At 36.5% G+C, this 24136-nt stretch overlaps 2 protein-coding genes across 5 annotated transcripts in view; one reads left to right on the forward strand and one right to left on the reverse strand.

Moving 5' to 3' along the window:
- Positions 1 to 558: 558 nt before the first annotated feature.
- On the forward strand, positions 559 to 15322 carry wap (DDB1 and CUL4 associated factor wap). 4 transcript variants are annotated; one of them, XR_011713443.1, is made up of 10 exons: positions 559 to 657; positions 1812 to 1941; positions 2180 to 2321; positions 4676 to 4777; positions 6185 to 6431; positions 6630 to 6781; positions 7718 to 7835; positions 9644 to 9829; positions 13127 to 13223; positions 15251 to 15322. XR_011713443.1 is itself a non-coding variant. In XM_071667547.1 (10 exons), the coding sequence occupies exons 2-9, from the start codon at positions 1838 to 1840 to the stop codon at positions 13185 to 13187; spliced, it is 1098 nt and encodes a 365-aa protein (XP_071523648.1). In that variant the 5' UTR covers positions 559 to 657; positions 1812 to 1837; the 3' UTR covers positions 13188 to 13223; positions 15251 to 15322. The 4 variants fall into 4 exon arrangements, 3 of the variants coding, with proteins under 3 accessions (XP_071523648.1, XP_071523649.1, XP_071523647.1); XM_071667547.1 differs by having other exon boundaries at positions 9644 to 9815; XM_071667548.1 differs by having other exon boundaries at positions 13127 to 15322.
- Positions 15323 to 19427: 4105 nt separating this feature from the next.
- The window catches only part of LOC139751888 (uncharacterized), a 75577-nt gene continuing 70868 nt past the window's right edge, over positions 19428 to 24136 (reverse strand). The window contains exons 20-21 of the mRNA XM_071667549.1: positions 21946 to 22095; positions 19428 to 20166 (exon numbers count right to left, since the gene is read on the reverse strand). Coding sequence (XP_071523650.1) covers positions 21955 to 22095 — 141 coding nt within the window. The 3' untranslated portion in view covers positions 19428 to 20166; positions 21946 to 21954. The remainder of the gene's footprint in view (positions 20167 to 21945; positions 22096 to 24136) is intronic.

The following is a 24136-nucleotide window of genomic DNA, read 5'->3' on the forward strand; positions in this document are numbered from 1 at the left end:
TGACATGAAGGTCTATTTTGCTAGGTACAAGGAAGCATAGCAAGGACACTCTCTTTATTTATCTAAATATCTGCTAATTACGTTAATTTTCATGTTAGATATTAATATACATTACTATTTACTTTATCATTAATAAAATATGCGATGTTCTAATAGATAATTTTTTTTTATTTTGAATAAACAAAACTATTTTCTGAATGATATTGTGGTCATGGCAAAGATAGCATATCCCATTGATTTAATATATCAAACATATCATCATACCCAGGAAGCATGATTCATTCATTCGTTATTTGTATTACAGGAAATAAATTATGTAAAGCTTAGAAACAGAAAGATGCTGTAAATAGCATTAATTACAGGGGAGCATCATTCTAAACAGGAATGCCAACCCATAAACTCACATACACTAGATTTTCCCAGCATCACTCTTAGAATTCAACTTATGTATCATACCAAAGTGAAGACAAAAAAATTTAGTATAAAGTTTATATATGATCAGCACTATATTTTTGTTTTGTTTTATTTCGGGGGGGACGTTATTGGCACACTTGTCTGCTATAAACAAGAGCGAGTCGCCCGCCATTGCTTATAGCGGCGCGGTTATGAGAACGAAGTTAGCTGATATACATCTGATATAATTTGGAGTTTGATAAGGTTTGATGTGCTTCTCTTTGCAGAGAGACTGTAGGATCGTGTGTGATTAAGCTATGAGATAATTGGTCATGAGTAAAGATGATACTGTGTTCAAGTTTGTAAGCCAATGTTAGTACCAGGTAGCGGTAAGTTGAAACCGAGGGCTTGAGTAATTAACTTTAAAGTGAGCTTGTTTTGAGATGTAATTCCAGAATGAACCTCCTGCTACAGATGCCAAGTGGTATTACAAATTACTTAAATTAGTGGAGTGGCGATCATCACAATGGATTCGTTTAGGAAGAACTTTGTGGTAATTGTAAGTGCCGCAGACTTATTACCTGCAATCTATATGACTATAGTGTGCACTTATAGTATTTACTGGATCCAGAGTAAACCCATAATCTAGTTCTAAGTAAAGTTTCAGAAGGCGGCATCACGTTTACCAAGGTTATTATTTTGCTCTAGCCTTACGGAATGGTTATTGTTTCTGTGGAGAATGATATAATGTGGCGTTTATCACTTTTAACCTTAAAACCTATATTTCTGTATTTATATTTCTGTAGTAAATAACTCATTGGTGATGGGCTTAAGAGGCAGAGGGTCAATATGAAGTTAGACAACAAATAAATACTGTAAAATACCCCCCCAAAAACAGAAAACATGAATGTATTCTGCTTCTTTTAACGCCTTGATTATTTTCCGTTAACAAAAAGATTGAGCTTAAAATCATACTTCAGTCAGGTTGAATAATGTAAAGACAAGTAATAATGTTACATATAGAGAAAACCTTACTTAACATCCTCAACAGTTACAGTTGGTTTTAATGTTCTATATTTTAGTTGCAATATATATATGAGACACATCTTTGACGGTGCACTGGGCAGTTGCTTACGAATGTCAATAAACAGAAGACAGACCAAGCCGCCATGCAATAACCAGTGGCTGACCAGATTGATTTTTATGCATTTCTGCTGTACAGTCAGCCACTAATGAGGTTCTTGCAGGTTCTGTAAACAATTTTCCTTATTTTTACTTATTTATGTTGACCCCATATGGCCATTATATGCAATATTATTCAGTAAAAGGTAATACTTCAGATCATGTTCTGCAAATGTTATTGTATTCCATAAGCAGTACATCACTTAGATTGATATATAAATTTTTTAACTAAACAGAAAAGTGGCAAGGTCTTTAGGGGAAAATGTCGGTCCATCCGCCCCCTAAAAGGAAGGAGATTTATAAATACTCAGCACCATGGACTCTGTACAGCATGAATTGGTCTGTTCGACCAGATAAGAGGTTCAGGTAAGTAAAATATTGTGTGAGTTGTGCAAAACTAACCACGACAAACCACTATTTGTTCAGTTAATACAAAAGACAGCTTATACTTTGCCATATTGTACACATTGATATTGGTAACTATGTAAAAGGGTACAGTACTTAACTGCTTCCTGTACCTTATGTTTTGATCTGAAATGTCTAAAAATTGATTCAAAAGTATGAGAAATATTTATAAATATCTTTCATGGCATCATGTGTTTAGGTTGGCAGTTGGGAGTTTTGTGGAGGAGTACAACAATAAGGTTCAGATTGTTCAACTGGATGAGGATACTTCAGAGTTTGTTGTACGTTCCACTTTTGATCATCCTTATCCAACTACAAAAATAATGTGGATTCCAGATAGTGTAAGTACAGTATACATTTTTATGAAGGTTACAAGATTTAAGGAAATTAACTTATTAATGAATGGAAGGCTGATATGAAAGTTGTTGTGCTAGTATGAATTATGTAGAGAGTGAGGCTAGATGAAAGGGGAACAGTTAGTTACTAATGAAAGGATTGTTTTGTCATTAGGTTGCTTAAAATTTGGTTAGCAAAACGTGGCAAAAGTGTTGAATTATATTGAAGATTTTGATACCAGTTATATGGAATAGATTAAGAATCAGGAAGGCAAAAGTTATACATTGATTTAGATAGTGGAGGGTATGATAATTTGGAATGTCAATATTTATTTTTACAGAAATATTTGAAAAAGATTATGCTTTGTCTGCTATAATGGTTAATCATGTGCTCATAGCTTCCAGTCAATACCATTTCAATATTACGAGAAAAATATATTGGGTCAGTTATACCAATGATAAGAGATGGTGGTATTTATGTATTCGGTAAACACCCTTAATACAGAGTTTAGAGGGACATTACCATTTCTGCTTCCACTGCCCACTTGACAAAACCAACTTTCATACTCAGTTTCGCTTTCATGCATATACCACTTATCCTCAGAGTTATTTATATTATATATTTTATTTTGCTTTGTCGCTGTCTCCCGCATTTGCGAGGTAGTGCAAGGAAACAGAAGAAAGAAATGGCCCAACCCACCCCCATACACATGTATATACACACATGTCCACACACGCAAATATACATACCTATACATCTCAATGTACACATATATATACACACACAGACACATACATATATACCCATGCACACAATTCACACTGTCTGCCTTTATTCATTCCCATCGCCACCTCGCCACACATGGAATACCATCCCCCTCCCCCCTCATGTGTGCGAGGTAGCGCTAGGAAAAGATAACAAAGGCCCCATTCGTTCACACTCAGTCTCCAGCTGTCATGCAATAATGCCCGAAACCACAGCTCCCTTTCCACATCCAGGCCCCACACAACTTTCCATGGTTTACCCCAGACGCTTCTCATGCCCTGATTCAATCCACCGACAGCACGTCAACCCCGGTATACCACATCGATCCAATTCACTCTATTCCTTGCCCGCCTTTCACCCTCCTGCATGTTCGGGCCCCGATCACTCAAAATCTTTTTCACTCCATCTTTCCACCTCCAATTTGGTCTCCCACTTCTCCTCGTTCCCTCCACCTCCGACACATATATCCTCTTGGTCAATCTTTCCTCACTCATTCTCTCCATGTGCCCAAACCATTTCAAAACACCCTCTTCTGCTCTCTCAACCACACTCTTTTTATTTCCACGCATCTCTCTTACCCTTACTTACTTGATCAAACCACCTCACACCACACATTGTCCTCAAACATCTCATTTCCAGCACATCTACCCTCCTGCGCACAACTCTATCCATAGCCCACGCCTTGCAACCATACAACATTGTTGGAACCACTATTCCTTCAAACATACCCATTTTTGCTTTCCGAGATAATGTTCTCAACTTCCAGAGTTATGAGTCACATAATTTGTAGATCTATCTTTGTAGCTTTAGCTTTTAATACAAATTTTTAACAAGCATAGCTACCAACTATTTCAGTTTAAGCCATCCATTTACACATATATAGCCATAGTTTTGTGCTGCTTTTGATTTTCTAAACAAATGCATATTAACATGTTAAGGATAATGGATATCGTCAGATAAGAAAATGATAAAGGTTGGAGCAAGGGAATGGGTTTTTAGTCTGAATAAAAAAATGTAGACACAATAGAAACATTTATACGTCAAAGATTTATAACTGAACTGACAAGATGAATATGAGCGTGTGATTATTGGGAGGATTGTTTTAACAAAAAGGAAATAGTTTTGGTGCATTTCAAATGTCAACTATGGAGTGGATGTGAGCAAATAAGGCATTCTGTGTCAGTTCCTGGTGTCTTTGATATGCAGGGAAGTGCAAAGTGCAAAGCAGTTGGCAGATGTGTTTATAGCTGGTGAAATATTCTTGGCATTAGAATATGATAGGTGTGTTAATGAAATATGAATTCAAAAGGAGTTTTAGGAGAATAATCTCAGTATCAGATAAATGTGTGTCACAGGTATTTATTTTATTAAATTTTTGTACTTTGAAATATAGAACAGTAGGCTTATAAATTGTCACAAGATTATGTATCTTGGATTTTCACTAAAGCAAGGTGATTTTTTGATATCTTGAAGTAAAGAAATGCATTTTGATGGAGGCACTTTTGTTTAAACTTTATACTGCTTATTGAATATTTTAAATGAAAACTGTATTCAGATTTAGGTGAACTTTAATCACATTTCTCTGTATTAACAGAAAGGAATATATCCTGATCTTCTAGCTACTAGTGGTGACTACTTAAGAGTATGGCAGCAAGGGGCTGATGGTGACACAAGAATGGCATGTTTGCTTAACAATGTGAGTTAATGATAATGCAGGGTATTATTTTTTTTGTGATTATTGATATTTCTTTAGCTTATCTCCATCTTTTCTCTGCTTTACTTTGTTTTTACTTTCTGCCCAACCACTGTGTATCTTTATGACCAGTATATTATTTTCCATACATTTTACCTGTCCATCCCATTCTAAAAAGATTTTCATCCATGCACCATTCTTTTAATTCTCCCACGCATATCCTTGTCTTCATTCTCTACTTAGCTTTCTTTGCTCTTCTTCCAGTTCCAACCCTCCTGCCCTTATTCTATTTTTATCTAATCTGACTTAAATGCACTTGTGTTGTTGGATAGGGAGGGGATTTGTTTGGGTTAGAGTTGAGGATATTAGAGGAATAATATGCAATTAGATGCTGTGGAATTATTTTTTGTATGGAGGTGGCCTAAGGGTAGATGATAGTCTTGCTTGGTGAATCAACTTGGAACACAAAGTGAAAAAGTGGGAAATGTGCTGATGGGAAGAGAAAGAAGTTTGCAAAAAGAAGTAAAGAGACTGGGATTAGTGTTTAGGTGAGAGGAAAGGGTGGGTTGGTTTCTGCTGAAGGAGGAGTCATGGGAGTATGTGAAAGATTGTGTTGAAGTGAGCTCCAAATTGATATGGGTGAAAGTGGGTTGTGAATGTTGGTGATTGTTAGTGCTTATGCACCTGGTAGTGAGAGTATTAGGGAAGAAAAGAGAGTGTTTTAGCGGGTGAATACATCAAATTTTTTTGCTAAGCATTAGGTATTAGTGGTGGGTGATTTGAATGCGAGGGTGAATGATGTGCCACTGAGGTTGGAATTAGGGGACATAGGCATTGAGCGTGAACAACTTGTGGAGTTGTGCTAAAAAACGATGAGTGACTGGGAATATCTGGTATAAGTACAGATATACCTGAATGGGTGGGCACTAGTAATATGTATTCATTGATAGACAAGCAAACAAGATACTGTTGAATGTGAATTGGCTGAGTACTATTGGATGTGAATTGGCTGAGTGCAGAAGCTGATGGGAATGTTTGATCACTTTCTGGTGGAAGCAAGTGAAAGTTTGTCGTAGCTTTAAGAAAATAGGAAAAGACCTAAGTGGGAAGAAGGTGGTGAAAGTGAGTGAGCTTGGAAAAAAGGATTGTGAAAGAAGAAACCAAGAGAGATTGGAAGAGGAATGAAAGGATTTGTATGTGGAATTTATGGATCTGGAAAAAACATGTGAAAGCAAGTATTTGACACATTTGTGATGTCTGTTATTTGTGCTTGATAGCTATGAAGCTGGCTCCTGCCAATGCTTTCCTGCAATAGGTACATGATTGTCATACAGATAATGTGTCTCAGCTTGACAGTGTGTGTTATATGTTAATGCTACCTTTAACTGATGTTATTTTCTTTACTTACAGAATAAAAATTCAGATTTTTGTGCCCCATTGACTTCATTTGATTGGAATGAAGTGGAGCCAAATCTAATTGGAACATCATCTATTGACACCACTTGCACAATCTGGGGTCTGGAAACGGGCCAGATGTTGGGTCGAGTTAATGTTGTCTCAGGTCATGTAAAAACACAACTTATTGCTCACGACAAAGAGGTGTTTGACATTGCATTTTCGAGAGCCGGAGGCGGTAGAGATATGTTTGCATCTGTGGGTAAGTTGGTTTGTCTTTTCATGCCATACTCTGTTTATCCATGGGGAATGTTGAGAAATAAAATGCCTAGGGTGAGTGGAAGGTGTAGAGGTGGGAATGTTTTTAAAAGGCCTGATATGATGGTATTCACATATTGTATTATTTATTAGACTCTAGTCACACTTTTGGTTTAATATAGATGCTGCATTTTGTTCACAGGTGCTGATGGCTCTGTAAGGATGTTTGATTTGCGGCATTTAGAACATTCTACTATAATCTATGAAGATCCAGCACATACCCCTTTGTTGAGATTAGCATGGAATAAGCAAGACCCAAATTATCTTTCAACTGTAGCCATGGATGCATGTGAGGTAATTACATCAAACATAACTGTTTTTGATTTTACAGACACTCAGCTCTTATTTCACGTGCTCCTTAGTGCAACCAGGAACTTAGCATACTCTGACACTGTGATTCACTTCAGTCCCCATACTTCCATCCGCGGCCTCATCCACTCCCAGGTGCCTGAAGCACTCCACTTCCTCCAGTTTTAAGGTTACATTCAAACCATCGTGTCTCGCTCCTTTGCTACATCTCTTTACCTTACTTTTGTTCACACATACTTTCAGCTTTGTCCTTTCACACACACTCTATCAGACTTTATAACCAAGTCCTGGAGTTTCTGTGTGGATTCTTCCACCAGAGCCACAACATCAAGAAAAACAATTGATTCATCTCTCATGTCCTGTACCACTGGCACACTATAGACTTGTTCCTCATTCTTAAGACCCTTGCATTTGCCTTCCTCACTACCCTATCCATAAACAGATTAAACAGTTATGGTGACACCACTTATTCTTGAAGTGGACCCACTTGCATTGGGAACTAGTTCCCCTCCCCTTACTGTAAAAAATTCTTGTTCTCAGGTATGTAGTGACTTAATTTACCACATATGTTTGTAGCACCTTCTACAAGGCATTTTGTGAGGTCTTCCAACTTTTTGAGTGTTTTTTATTGTTTTTGGTAGTTAAGAGTACTACTAACAGTGTGAACCACCCAGTTTCCCAGATGTCATTATAGACAGTGTCATGGGATCAGTTCATGAAGGGAGTTTTCACTTACTGTTGAAGAGGGAAAAGTTTTTGATGGCTGTGGAGCTTTCATTTTGCAAAGGAAAATGTGATTAATTTTTTGATGACTGCAGTCACTGTACATGGTGAAAGTGTCAGTATAAGATTTTTGAGAATGTGTTTAAGACAGTGTAAAGAAGCTTTCTGACAATGTATAAAAATCTTTATCCTTTACAGGTGATCATTTTGGATGTACGAGTTCCATGTACACCTGTTGCAAGACTGAACAACCACCGAGCCTGTGTAAATGGCATTGCTTGGGCACCACATTCATCAGTTCACATATGCACTGCAGGTAAGGATTGAGAAAGGCTGTGATGTGTTGAACACAGCTGGAAGTGGACATAATTTCACAGCAGAAATTTTCCTTTTCAATAAAGAGGTTGGTGGCATGTACAGAGTATGATTGGTGAGGAATATTGTGACTTGAAGATGGTAGACCTGTGTGGATCACATGTTAGCTGTGAAGAATATGATAAGAATTATGTAGAGAAACATGAGGATTTGTTTGTGGCATTTATTGATCTAAGAAAGCAGTTGATAAAGTTGGTAGAGATGCCTTGTGGAAGATGTTACAAAGATATGTTGTGGAAGGAAGCAGTGTGGAGTTTTTAATCAAGAGAATAAGGCAGGTGTGTGAGTAGGTAGAAAGGAGAGTGAGTGGTGCTTGGTGAAGGTGGGTCTGAAGTAGGGTTGTGTGATGTCACTGTGGCTTTTTAATTTGTTTATGATTGGGGTGGTGAGGTAGGTGAACACAATTTTGGGAGAGAGTAAGATCTATAGTCGGTTGGAAGTAAGTTGAGGCTTGGGAGATGAGTCTGATACTGTTTGCTGATGATACTGCAAAAGTTGGTTTCTGATTTTGGGAGAGTGTATGAAAGGAGAAAGTTGAGAATAAGTGTGCATAAAATCAAATTTATTAGGATACCTGTGCAAAGAGACAGGTTATATAAGTGTTTTATAGACATAGGAAAGGATATGGGAGCAAATGGAACCATGGGAACTGGTGTGAGCCATAAATTGGGTACAGGGGCGCAGGTCCTGGGTGCATTGAAGAATGTGTGTAACAAAATATCACTCACTGGAAGGGGAAAGATTGGCTGTTTGAAGGTATAGTAGTCCCAATGGTGGTGTATGTGAGGCTTGGGCTGTAGATGAGAATGTACAGAAGAGGGTGAATGTTTTGCAAGTAAAATGATTGAGGCCAGTATGTGCTGTGAGTTGGGGTGATCAAACATGATAGGGGGAGAGAGAAATATGGAAATAAGGAAAGTATGGTTATGACAGCTGAAGAGGATGTGTTGATTGTTTAATCAAACAGTGAGAATGAGTGAGGAGAGGTGACAAAGAATATATATCTTGGAACAAGAAGAGGGAGACCAAATTTACGATGGAAGGATGGAGTGTTTTTTTCTACTGCTTGGCACTTGAACATGTAGGAGCATGTAAGGCATGCATGGTATAGAGTGAATTAGAGTGATTTGGTGTAATGGGGATTGAGTGCTGTAAATGGACTGAACCAGGGCATATGGAGCCATCAAGGGAAACCATGGAAAGTATGTGTGTTCTGGTTGTGGATAGGGGGCTGTGGTTTCAGTGCATTACAAATGACAGCCTGAGAGTGGATGTGAATATGGGAAATTGCAAATGTGGGAAATATGAACAAGTATGAAAAAACTTGAATATGATGAATTTATCCCTTCATTACAGTGATTAAACCTAAGAATTTGCTGTCATAGCTACCTCACTTTTGAGATGCAACTTTTGAGTCCAAATGATCCTTGACTACATTGACTTGATACTTGGAGCTTGATAACTACCCTCTTTGGATTAAGTGAGTGCAATCAAAGCACTCAGTAATCAGACTTAAGAGGTTAAGAAAAAAGCTTTTTCAGAATGTAACTGAACTTTCATACTCAGGGTATTTGTGGTAATTGCTAAGATTATATCTTAAAGTTCAGAAAGTACTGGTAGTTAAGTTCTGGACTAGTATGTTTTGCTATTGGTATACATAAGAGCACTGCAATTTTTAAGTACAATATCCTTAAAAGAATCAAGCAGATATGAACAGTAATTTATAATTGCACTGTTGTCTGATTTCAGGTGATGATCACCAGGCACTAATATGGGACGTGCAACAGATGCCACGTGCAATTGAAGATCCAATACTAGCCTACACTGCTGCAGAAGGGGAAATAAACCAGATCCAATGGGGGGCTACACAACCAGACTGGATCGCCATCTGCTACAACAAGTGTCTTGAGATTTTGCGAGTGTGAGTGATTGGATGTGAGTGGTAACATGTATGTTTGTATTTTTTCTGGTACGTTTTCACGATGAAAGATGCTCAAAATTAGTGTTCTGCAGGAATTGTTCTGGTGATGGTGGTAAATGTAATATGTGTATATTAAATACCGCTTTGGTAGAAGATTTAAGAAATGTATATGTGCCGTTACCTCTGATTGTCTGTCACCGTCAGCTTTTCAGGAAGTCATCAATAGTTGCACTGTGAACATGATACTGAACAAGGGTGTAAGATTACTTTTAGGGTAATTTAGTTTGAACAAAATTGCTTAGAATGTGGTGTTTAACAAAGCAGTGGTATACTGGACTGTAGGGAGGGGGTATCTAGGTATGTACTGCTACTCAAGGTATGGGTAGAATTTTTTTAAATGACATTGCTTTGGACTAACTGTATATGAAATAACAAGTTTTTATCTACCAAAGATAATTTTAAAAGCATTTGATCAGCCTTTTAGTAATTTACATGGTGTTAAATTCTGTAAATAAAAGTCAGAGTGGGTGCTGCCTGTCTTACTATGAACACTGGGATTGGGAAACTTGAAAGTACCTGGCTAATAGGAATGCTGTCATTAAAGGATTGTGGGCTTTAAATTTCATTTTGTAATATCGCTTGGTTATAATCAACTTGTACATTAGGACAACATGCTGATAGAATTCCATGACAGATTTCATTGTGTAAACTTGTCAAAAAAATAAGTTATTCTACTCATTAATCTGCCTTAGAGCAAAGGAAATTGGGCAGTGTCATCTGAGCATGTGTAATTATTGCCAGAAGAGTAGCAAGGAGTCATATGAAAAAAAAAATGTAATTTTTTGTACCTGATGTTATAGTTGATTTTAGAAAAATTATCTTAGTATAATTTTCATGTGAAAGTAATAGTATAGTATTTTATTTCCCTTGTCTCATGTTGGGCATTTGGTGCAGTAGACATATTACAGATCTGTACTAATTATCAGTACACATTATTTCATAACTTACTGCAGTTTAGAATGTAAATATTCTCCATTCCACTCAGGGTGCTTGCATTTAGTTGTATACAGAGCTCATGAATATTTGGTGAATTTAATCATTTTAAGTATTGCATATAATTGTAAAAAGTCATCAGTAAGCTAGAAATACAGTTGTGTATTTTCCATTACTTTATTTATCTATTGCTTTATGGCTAAAAGCTAACAAGCTTTCCACATTTTCCCATATTTATGGTTTGGCAACCTTTCAGGCAGGAAGGCTTAGCTTTGCTCATAACACAGTGATTGATCTTACTGATAAGAAATAATGCCAAGCCCAGTTGCAAATCTGAACTTGCATCTCATGGATTGGGGATGCTGAGTGCCAGCACTGTGCTTTGATGGTCTTTATACATTATTTTATCCTTCCTGGAAGTGGGCCTTGATACGATGCCTCATGAGACACTATCCTCAAAAATTAAAGGGATTGTTCTTTCATGTTATTCTCTTGGTGTAACATTCACAGCCCAGCACTGCAGATTGTTTTTATATCTGTCTATATATCTATGTGTCTATCTATATCTCTGATGCCCATTCCCTCTGGGAACTCCCATCAAGGGGGTGGCCATGGAAAAAGTCTCCATTCATCTATTCCTTTCAAGTCTTGCTTGTATACGCCTGTCCATGCATTCTTTCCCCATTTCTTTCCCTCCAGTATTCTTCCAGTCTATTTCCCTTGTCACATATGTCTTCCTCTCACACCAACCCCTTTAATCATACTATCATACACTCAACTTGTAAACTCCCCATTTTGCTTTCTTCCCACATGCCCAAACCACTTCAAAGTATTGTATTTCACCCTTTCTACCACTCAGTAATTCATTCCTTTTGCATTACCTGCACTACCAAATTTCTTATACACCCCCTCATTGCTTTCTCCATTCCACCTAGTCATACCTCATACTCCTCTCAGTTTATTTCCAAAACATGCATTCTTGACCTCTGACTTATTTGATGTCCATGTTTCGGTTGCATAGGTCAGGGTTGGGAGGCCTTTCTTTACTTCCGTACATAAACCTCTACCTTTCATTATTTCATTAAGGAACCCATTGACTCTTGTACCCTATACTGCTCTCCCCCTTCTCCCTCCTTCCATACCACCAAAATTGTGTAGCCAAGAAAATAATCTTTAGTGGGAGAGAGTGAGGGTAATTCCTTAAGCTCTGTTGTGAGAGAAATCAAGGGGTTGCCCTCTCTCCTTGTATAGCTAGTTATTATCTGTACTAGGTAATGAACCATGGAGACATATATGTCTATGAATTGTCAAAATTGGTATCATGCAGACCCACTTTAGTGGAAGCTAACCTTCTATAAAACATTAGTGCTATTTATTTACATAACTTATGAGAGCTCACTACTCCTGAGGTGATTTGACCTAAATCTTCCATCTAGCAAAGAATGGAACTTGATTAGCAAGTGGTTAAACCCAAAGAATGTGTGTGCCTAAATGCTGGCAGTAGACTATCAACCTCTTCATTTAGAAGCCACATCTTTCACTTGTGCAAGAGAAATACTACTGGAAGGGTTAATACAAAAAGATGTACCAGATGAAAGTAGTTTGCTCATTCGTTCATGTTTATTGAGAATAAAAGCTTAAATGAAAAGTAAGAAAAGCTATGTAAAAGCATTAGGTTATTTGCTGTCACTGAGAAATCCAGCTGCACTCCCATTTAAGAATAATCCCAATTCTTTAATTACTAAAGTACAATACTGCTTTTAAAGGTTTCCTGATTTGCTAAAATTTGGATCTATTTCAGTTCTTGTATTCGTGATTGACAGTGACAGCATATTAATTAGTGCTTTATATAGATAGCTAGATAGATAAATATTAAAAAAAAGACAACAGACTTTGTTATGGAAGAATCAAGTAGGATTAAGAGAGCTTAAGTTAGTGGAGATGAAAGGACATATGTGCTTAATAAAGTAAGTGTAAGAGAAGGGAGCAATTGCTAAATGGGTAGATATGTCCTGTGATTGCTTTGCTTCATGAATGGGAATTGATTATTGGTTACAGACTGATTAAAAGTTACCAAACACAAGTTTGAGTTGTACTTTTAGTCATTAGATTTTTTTATGGTAATGATCATGGAATTTCATGAAAAGGGATATTTATAGCAAAATATATAAAAAAAGTTTCTTTTGTCATGAAAATTTTGTCTTTTAAACCAAGGTAGGCAGCATCCACTGTGCATTGTAACTGCATCAAATATATTTTCCAATTATTAGGCTAGGTCTGATTTTTTGTGCTGTAAAATAAAGCTAAGACTTTTACAGTGGTGTGTGCAGATTTGCCACAGGAGCTGTTACAAACTCCATTGGATTTCCTTCCTATTGAAGAAACAACAGGGAAGTGGATGCATGAAAACCAAAAGTAAGCAGAATGTGATGTTACGTATACAAATTTGTAAAGAAAAAATTACTGTTCTGGCATGATTTTTTTAATTTTCAATATAAAGCCAATGTATATCCTCTGTTAGCCTTGTTATTCTTTGATTTACTGGTATGCATCTTTGCTTCTAGCCATTCACCTCAATTAAGGTTGTCTCACATAAACATATCTAGGGCCTTTTTACAGGTTATCTCCATAAAGACTTGAGAAAGCATAAGAGATCATATTGGAAAAGAATTTTTTGTCAAATATGGTATTGCCCTAAATGAAAAGAACTCAGCAGGAAAGTTTGGATACCTTGAATTTGCATAATGAATAAGTTCATATAGTTTTAAAAAAGGTGAAAGTTAAAATTTTGCATAGCAGTATACAGTATGACATTTAAACATTTTGGATATCATTATAAGTTACTTCATACAACCATATGGGAATAGTGTTCTTAAATACTGGTTTAAGATACAACAGCATCAGTCAAATTATGTCAAAGAATGTTTAACTTTGGAGTAGTTAACATATTTGGGTGTTAATGAGGGTAACATTTCAGGAGAATGACTGTAACTTAACTGGTAATTGACTCAGAAGGGGAGTAAACAAGTAGAAATTAAGCAAGAGGGATATTGATGGGAAATGCTATAGGTTGTAAGATGCTTTTCATGTGAGGAAGTCGTGCTTTGGATATCGCGTATGCAACTGAATATTCATTCTCTTTTGATATCTAATATTTAACTACCAAGGAATTATCCTGATTGTACATTCAAATACTGAAATAACCATGAAGATCACTGTTCATTTGTCATGCTGAGTATCCTCCATGTATAAGTCTGATTTCCTGGCTCTGTGATTATAGATTGGAAAAAAAAAAATCCAACATAATGGAATAGAGCATAAACAAAATTTGGTATAAAGGAAAGGTTTTTTAAGAGTAATAAAAAGAGGTGCACACACCCTTACAGAGGAATGACTAGCTATCTAACTCCAGTGGCATGCCAATTTGTGTTGGCCCATTGTTGTGGTGGTTCAGTATCCTGCATTATCATGTCTGTATTATGTTTTTCTGTTGTATTAAGATTCACAACAGTGCCAAGAAACCAGTCAGTGGTTCATGCTACAAATTTCACATAATTTTAGACAGGCTGGAAATCTGGAGTGTGGGGCCAACGTAAATATCTGTAGTAGACCTAGTTCAGATAATTTAACATTAAGTGTAATTAAGAAATGTATGACTGTGTAAATGAATAATGGATGTGGAGGAATAGTAATGTGGATATCTCATCCTCTTCCAAACTACCACCCATCCACCTGTTGTACTCTTCAGCAGCTTTTTATAGGTGAGTACTACCATGATTTATGGCACATATGATTTTCTTTATACAGTACATACTATGGATAAAATGTGTATGGCTTAGGTAATTTTTGTGATATCAAAATGAAGATGAAAAGTAATTGCCATATTGAAATTTAAGTAACTCGAAAGGGTGGCCCCGATGTAGTCACACTGTGAGTATACCATAGTACAGTTTTAGGTATAAATGTGTTTCATGTGTTTCATCATATAGGAAATCGGATTGTTCGTTTTATCAACTCGGTTCTGTATATGATGATTGTAATAATCATTTGTATTTTGTTAATATTTTTGGTACATTATTAACACCATATAAATATTTCATGCTATAAGAAATAATATTAGCTCTTTTGGAATAGGTCCTCTCATAATTTGTCACACTGAATTTACAGTAAAGCAGTTGTAGATATTTTATATTAGTGGAAAGGAACTGCTACATATAATGTATAATATGAAGGGTACACTTTATCATAGATGAAGTTATTCTTCTGAAGCATGAAATCCAGCCATTGGATTACATTACGGTATTTATAATATTCCACAGATACGTGTTTAGGTAAAGAGAAAAGTGGAAACTTTATGATCTTCACTTGATATTTTGTTGAATGGTGAGGACTTTAATTTGTAGTCGTATGAAAATGTTTTAGTATGACAATTTTTTTTCCAGGGAATGATAATGAAGATTCAGAAGATCACCCAACAAACTTTTAATGAAAAATATCTGATTTTTATATAATATGGTCTTTATGTCTTAACCCTTCATGATGCAGCATACTGATTATCACTACAGTGTGAAGTTTTGAAGTACACGCTACATTTGCCATGAATTTTTTCAAAGATGTTTCTGCTCAGTGAATTTCCAATCTCTAGCTGTCATGCGTATTGTGCTGAAACCACTGTTCCCTACCCACAACCAGGCCCCATAGACCTTTCCATGGTTTACCCCAGATGCTTCACATGCCCTGGTTCAGTCTATCGACAGCACGTTGACCCATATATACCACATCATTCCAATTTACTCTATCCCTTACACACTTTTCGCCCTCCCGCATGTCCAGGTCTCAGTCACCAAAAAAATTTTCACTCCATCCTTCTATCTCCAGGTTGGTTTCCCCTGTTCTCCTTGTTCCCTCCACTTCTGGCACAGACACAAATTTCCTCTTTTTCAACCTTTCGTCACCCATTCTCTTCATTTTAACACACCCTCTTCAGCTCTCTTAACCACAAACCACACTCTTCATTAATGCACCTCTCTCTTACCTTTTCATTACTTACTCGATCAAACAACCCACACCACATAATTGTCCTCAAACATTTAATTACCAATGATTTCCAACACATCCACCCTCTCCTCCACAGCCTTATCTATAGCCCATGCCTCAAATTCATACAGTATTGTTGGGACTGTCATACTGTTAGACATATCTGTTTTTGCCCTTCCAGATAATGTTCTCTCTTTCCATGAAATCTCTTTGCTCCCTCACTAATCCTGTGACTCACTTCCACTTCCTTGGTTCCATTCACTCCCATGTTCACTTTCAGGTATAAGAAACACTTTACTTCCTCCAAGTTTTCTCCATTCAAACTCACACCTCTACTAAAATGTTCCACAGCCCTTTTAAACCTAACCTTACATTTGTTCCCATTCACTCTCAACTTCCTTCTTTCATGCAAACTTCCAAACTACGGCACCAACTTATGCAGTTTCTCACTTCAATCTGCCTCCAATGCTATATGTATCAACAAACAACAACTGATTCACTTCCTAGGCCCTCTCATCCCCCACAGACTGCATACTTGCTCTTCTCCATAAGACTCTCGCAATTATCTCCCTCACCATCCCAAACATAAACAAATTGAACAACTATGGTGACATCTCACACCCCTGCTGCAGACCAACCTTCTTTTAGAACCATTCATTCTTCTCTCTTCCTACTCGTACACATGCCTTATACCCTCGTTAGAAATTCTCACTGTTTTGGGAGCTTTCCTTTCACACCACCTACTCTTAAGACCTTCCAAAAGGCATCTCTGTCAACCCTATCATGTACTCACTTCAGATCCATAAATGCCACATACAAAACAATCTGTTTCTCTTAAGTGTTTCCCACATATTCTTTAAAGCAAACACCTAATCCACACTTCCTCTACCACTTCTGAAATGACAGTGCTCCTCCCCAATCTATGCTCTGTACATGCCTTTACCTTTTCAGTCAGTATCCTCCCATCCATCTTATCAGGTACATTCAACAAACTTATACCTGTTTAGTTTCAACACACATCTTTATCCTACTTGCCTTTATACAGTGGCACTATACATGCATTCTGCCAACCCTCAGGCACCTCATTATCCATACATACATTGAAAATCCTTACCAACCTATCAACAACACAGTCAACCCCCCTTCTGAAATAAATTCAATTGCAGTTCCATCCACTCCAGATGTCTTGTCACATTTCATTTTATACATGTCTCTCACCTACTCTTATATCTTCAAACCACTTTCCAAAACTCTCTCACTTTGCATAACTCCCCAACAGAAACACCATATATTTGCCACTCAGTCATATTTAATAGTCTTTGAAAATACTTGCTCCATCTCACTTCATCACTCCCTGTTACCACTCCCTCTTTTGTACTCTTCACCAATGTTCCTATTTGTTCTCTTGCTTTTTGCACATTAATAACCTTCCAAAACATGTTATTCTCCCTAAAGTTTACTGATACTTGCTCCCCCCAACTCTCTTTTGCCTTGTTTTTCAATTGCTGCACCTTCCTTTTGACCTCCTTTTGCTTTTTCTTATACATTTCCCAATCACATGCACTCCTTCCCTGTAAGTTGTGCCCAAATGCCTCTCTTTTCTTTCACTAGTAATTTTACTTCTTCATCCTACCTTTCACTGCCCTTTCTCATATGCCCACATTTCACATGCATCTTCCTTAAATACCTTCCATTCCTCACCCTCTCCCCTTGCTTCATTTACTCTACCATTTTGTCATTCTACACTGCATCTCTCCTGATATTTCTTCACATGAGTCCTTTCCAAGCTCTCTTACTCTCACCACTCTCCTCTCACTGATATTGTTTCCTCTTTTCTGTAAACCTTTACAAACCTTCACCCTCACCTCCACAAGATGGTGATCAGACATCCCACCAGCTGCTATATTTGCCAAATTTACATCCAAAAGTCTCGCTTTTCCATGCCTATCAGTTAAAATGTAATCCAACAATACCTGCTGACCATCTCTGCTACTCATATATATATACTTGGGTATGTCCCTCTTTTTTAACCAGTTATTTCCAATCACCAGTCTTTTTATAGCACTACCACTGTTCACCATTTCCATTCATAAAAGTGAATATCCCATGCCCTCAATTATATCCACAACTGCCACAGAGTTGTATATTTGCCTCATACATGCAAGTGAAATACGTACTAATGGCAGTCACTCCATGACCATCCACATTTCTACCCATCTGTGATCACTACAAACTGAGTACTTTTCCTACTTGTTTCCAATAGCTGATGGTAAGTGCACCTTTTATATTTCATATTTAATACCTTTCATGTATGATAAGGTGGCGATGGGAATGGATGAAGGCACCAAGTATGAATATGTACATGTGTATATATATGTCTGTGTATGTACATATATGTATGTATACGTTGAAATGTATAGGTATGCATATGTGCATGTATGGGCATTTATGTATATACATGTGTATGTGGGTGGGTTGGGCCATTCTTTCGTCTGTTTCCTTGCGCTACCTTGCTAACGCGGGAGACAGTGACAAAGTATAATAATAATAATAATAATAATGATAATGATAATAATAAAATACCTTTGGATACATCAAAAACATTTAGACATTATTTTTGCATTCATTTCAATTTTTGGCCAACAAATATGCATGGGAGCTCTGAGAGCTTGTATCTAAAGGCACATATGAAGAATTAAAGCAATTCCCTAAATATCTAACAGTGACATCCTTGGGTGATAAGGATTTTGTAGATCTAGAAACATCAAAGTCCCTTTGACAGAGAAAGAAAGAGAAGAAATATGCTAATGGAAAGGAACTACAATCAGACTTGAATAGACCATGCACTGAAAGTTAACATTGACATGTGTTGGGTTAACCGAAAAGTAATGTAATAGGCATAAACTAAACCTACACTTCTGAATTCAAAATACAAAAAATTCAATGACAACTAACACTACTGGTTCATTTGAATCTACATCCTTTTCTGATCAATGTTTTACATGCAGCAACTATCAATATTACAGTACAACTAAAATATAATGTTAACTGTAATGATAAAAGACATGTAAGAAAATAATATCTAATCAAAATATACAATTAAATACTCATATATAATCTAATTAATACCATTTTAAACAAATAAGTAACCCTGTATGAAGAACTCTTATTTGTATTATGAAATAAGTGATGAAGCTCTACTTTGTAGAAAACCTCAGTACTTTAGGCCTTCCCCTGGTTATCAAGTGTTTTTCCTAGTACCAAGCCAACTTACCACCTCCAAGAAATAATACATGTATGGTCCTCAGTGGTGGGCAAGAGTGATAAAGGAAACTGAGTAATGGAAAATTGGCAAACATTACAGATTATACTATCATTTACAGCTAAGATTGCACTGTTAATACTACAAAAAGACATCATCAACAAGAGAAAGAAAGCAAGAAGTCACCCCCACTAACAAAACTGTAATTTTCCCAATGTTGGCTGTTTCTACAAGCAACCGAAGCTAACTACTGTATCTCAGTTATAAAGTATTAATTTTCTTACGTACTTACGGACAGAAAGGTTAAAACAAAAATTCCGTCTTTTTTATATAATACATTTATGCCGTTGCTAGACAATTCAATACAAAACACTATCAAGTTTTTCAGTCACAAAAGTATTATGCATCTCACCTGAATATTTTTTCTCTAAATCCATTGGTAATTAAACTGCTCAGTCCACACAATTAAAAAATATCACATATCCATATTATAGAAATGTCAACTACTTTTGTGATTAATATGTACCATTTTTGTGAATCAACCCAGGGGCATTGGATGTTTCAAATTAATGTAATCTTCTGCGCCCAATACATAATTTTACCAGTGACTCTCTACTGGCTTAGCAGTTTACCCATTTACTGAAGATATTGTCCTGAGGAATCCCTTTATCTCAACAGATTTACATGTACTCTCAATTATGGCTGCCAAAATAATGTCCAACTTCACTAATATATATTATCATTCATTCTAAATCCCTTGAAAGGATCATGTCATCTCATGAAATTTAACAATATAACTAGTTTTAACTGACCCTTCCATACTGAAACCATAAGAACTGTTGAGGTATAATTTAATGAAAAGTCTACTTTATCTGATCAGAGATGCTATCCAGGTGAACTATACTGGAGATACCATCAAGTTGGACTGGCCAGGTAGACCAGAAGTAGATTAACCAGTCTGACTCTTAATATGTACAAGAGAAGCCAAACTGGTAAGGGCTCATAGATATTTATAAATAATCAATATTTCACTTACCTATAAATACTGTAACCATAATCCTGTAAAGATACATAGGGAACAGTTAATGAATTTCCTTATTGTCAATTTATCAACAAATCTGATGAATCTTTATTGATCAAGATATAATAATGAAGCCATAACAACCAAATTAAAAAAAAAAGGTTTTAAAAGGCTATATGAATCTAATATTCATGTACCTATATATATGCTGACATCTACAACATCCAGTGTGAGGTGGATCACAAAAACATCTATTGAATGGTCCTTATAAACTTACACCAGCAATAGACTTGTTCAAACAAATTGGTAGACAGAAGGAATGGGGACATGATTACAACTTTCTGTTCCTGAATTGATTTGATAATGACAGTGCTAATCATCATCTTGAGTTTCCCCATTTTCCAAGTCCCCTCTATTTCTGACATCTATGTCAGTATCTCCTTATCCTCTCTATAGGTCCATACAATTCCAGCACACCCTCTTCAGCTCTCTCATATTACCATACTTCTCTCTTGGCCTATCATATCTTTTTAATCAATCCTCCAAACATCACATATTGTCCTCAAACATTTAATTTCCAACTCATCCACCCTCCTATTTACATTTTTGTCGAAGGCCCACGCCTCTCATCCAACGGGACAACTATACCATCAAATGTACCAATCATCATCCTTAAACACTGTGACGTTTCTTTCCACACATTCCTCAATGCTCCCACGACCTCTGACCCCTCACACATCCTATGGTTCACTTCACCTCTCATAGTTCCATTTACACCATATCCACTACCAGGTACTGAAAACAGTCCACTTCCTCAAAGTACTCTCCATTCAAATTCCCACTTCAGATAACATGTTTCTCTTCATGGATAAACCTATTATCCTTGCTTTTATTTACGTTTATTCTCAACTTTCTATGTAAATGTCATATGAAAAGTCACATTTCAGGACTGTCATTTGGAGTACAGGCCTGTCTCGCATGCGAAGGTCCCGATAACTCAAAACATTTTTCACTCAGTCTTTCCATCTTCCCCACAGTCTGATACTTATATCTTCTGTCTGTCTGCCTGTCTCTGCTCATGCTCTCCATCTGTCTGCACCAAATCAGCATACCCTGTTGAGCTCTCTCAATTACATTCTGCTTACTACCACATCTCTATCACTGTCATTCCTTATATAATCACCCCTCTCATCCCATATGTCCTTGGGATTTCATTTATGACACATTCACCCTCTTCCATTCTTCTACATTTATGACTTAAGACGGAAACTCATACAGCACCATCATGACTACTATATTATCAAACATATTCATCTATGCTCTCAAATACAGTGAGCTCTCCTTGTACACACTTCACAGTGCTGCCCCTTTCCCATCTTATGATTCACTTCAGCTTCTATAGTTGCATTTGCTGCCATGTGCAATCCTAGCTAAAAATACGAATTCACAAAATATGTAAAAAATGCTAGGGACAACTAATATGTGTTTGTATAGTGGAAAACTTCCACAGTTTATCTACTTTTTAACATGACTACATTATACGTCAACAGGTTAAAGTTGCACTCAAATACTGACCCCCTATAAAAAAAAATGAAAAAAAGCAGATAATTAAGGAAAAGAATGAAAAAAAGCACCTGAGGTTATTATCAGATGTTGATTTTCCTGAAAATTTTGAGTCCATCAGATGAACAGCTGCTGAAACATGCACAGCAGAATAAACAAAATGAAAGAAAAAAGAAGAGAGTTATGAATGGTCTTCCAAAATCTGGAAGACCTGATCAAGGATGTGTCTGTGGATAATGAGAATTCAAGCTCACCTAATAACATTATGTCGGCAATTTTGTTCTTTTCCGAGCAATTGCATCTTCTACCGCCCGAAGTTGCTTTAAAAGTTCTTCCCGACGGTTGGCTTGTGGCTTCTTCACTTGCTGTGGCAAAGTAATTGCAGGAGGGCTTCTGGCTGCAACCTGAAGGATGAGAAGGAAAATTTCAAGATTTTTGGAGGAGAGTACCTACGAGTCCCCACAATGTGATTTTGCCATGTTGGCAGAGAGAGAGTGAATACCTACCTACTCAAGTGATATATTACAGTACCATTTTTAACAGTTAGTTTATCATACCTGGTATTTTCAATTTCCAAGCTGCTATGTGTAAAGATAAGACCTAGTAATGATAGTGAGTCAGACCCTATGATTCAAGTGTACTGACTGTCATGCTGATAAACCCTTTAGAACTTATTCCTCCATGAGATTCCACATTCTCTCAGTTTATCTCTTTATAAAAGCATTCCCAAAAATTCTGATTTAAACCTTTAAATTTAAAAATCTACCATGTCTGAGGAGTGCATGTCTCGGTGCTTCCTTATTACATTATTTTTCCATTATTTCTTCACGGTCGTTAAAATTCTTTGGAGGATGATAAATCATAAACACCACTATGCTAATCTTTCCCTAAAGTTACTCTTCCAATAAAGTACATTCTAAATGTGCCATCCATGAAATTTTATTAACTTCAATGTTGTCCCTTAATAAGAAGGCCAATCCCCTTCCTCCTCTGTCTTCTCTTTCCTTCCTCACTATAAGGGATTCCACTGAACAGACTAGATGAGATCTTATTTCTTTAGTAAGTTTTGTTTCTCCTATTCAAACAAAAGCATCATTTTCTATCCAACACTTGTATCACTTTACATTCCTGACCTCTCTCAAAGGCTTTGCTGATCTCTAATCCCTTTTGATATCTCATTTTATGTCTTTTGAATTTATTCATTACTTCTCTCTCACTGTTTTGCTTATCACCTGTAATGTATACCTACTGGCTACAAAAAATCCATCTTGAAAGTAATCAATTCTCTCTGTCTTCATAAGGTTTCTCAGTTTCTTATATTTCAGAAATTTCATTTAGCATGTCTGTATCCTCTAACAATCTTTTAATAAGTGTTTCTTTCTTTTTCATCCTTTCCTCTTTGGCTGTAGTATAGTCTTCTACTTCAAAACCATTTATGATATTTAAGTCTATCTACTCCCTTTAATGATCATTATTCTAAGTTTTGGTGCAACCCATCTGTCTCATAAATACTTCATTAACTTCTGTGTCTGTTTTTCAAAAACATCCCTTTATGGTAACAAACCCTCATCCTAAATACTCTGCACTTTTTTTTTTAACATCCCATCAAATAAACAATATACTTCCCTGATTGTTTTGTCTCTTATAGTGTATATCACCCACTTTACTACTTCATACAGCAATTTACTGTCTCTTTGTTCATTGTCTCCTGGTCTCTGTAACAGTCAAATACTCAATGTTTCTTTCCTCATTCCAAAAATTAGATCCTGCTCTATGTCCTCTATTTTAATACTCTGAGGTCTGTGTCATGGGCACTTCCTTCTGTTGATCTACCTCATTCTGATGTACTTTTAGCTAGAAACTACTGTATGGTCATGATAATCCACCTGACCTTTGCTTTTTGCCAAAAATTCTAGCTTAGCTTGATTCAGGGCTTATACTAAATATGCTCTCAGTTTTCAGTTACAACATAACATTATGAAAATGACACACACATTTGGCCCCATTCTATATTTTTAACCATTCATAGCCAAGCTGATATACCAAGAAAAAATTAATTAGAAATACTATTGAATGAAGTTTGAAAATGCTGCTGATATCTGGCATAGATGCTTATTATAAATAGAGAACATTTTGCCTCATAATGTACACTACACTTGTATGTGTGTTTGTAATTAACCATTTGTGCTACATAAAGAAAGAGTTCTAATATCTTGAGGCCCTTTATCATACATTTAAACTTCTGTATGCCATCCACATTCACTATTTTGTAACTATATTCCAGTCATCCACCAGTGTACTATAGAAGTACTTCTTTTCTAACAAACTACTTGCTGAATTTCATGTTTTCCATGGTGGACAAATTTATGGTCTTCAGCGTCTCATGGTAACACAGCCTTCTTAACTCTGATACCATCTCTCTTGCCCTCATATGAATAATTTCTA

Source organism: Panulirus ornatus, chromosome 12, assembly GCF_036320965.1.
Source record: "Panulirus ornatus isolate Po-2019 chromosome 12, ASM3632096v1, whole genome shotgun sequence".
Classification (NCBI taxonomy): Eukaryota; Metazoa; Arthropoda; class Malacostraca; order Decapoda; family Palinuridae; genus Panulirus; species Panulirus ornatus.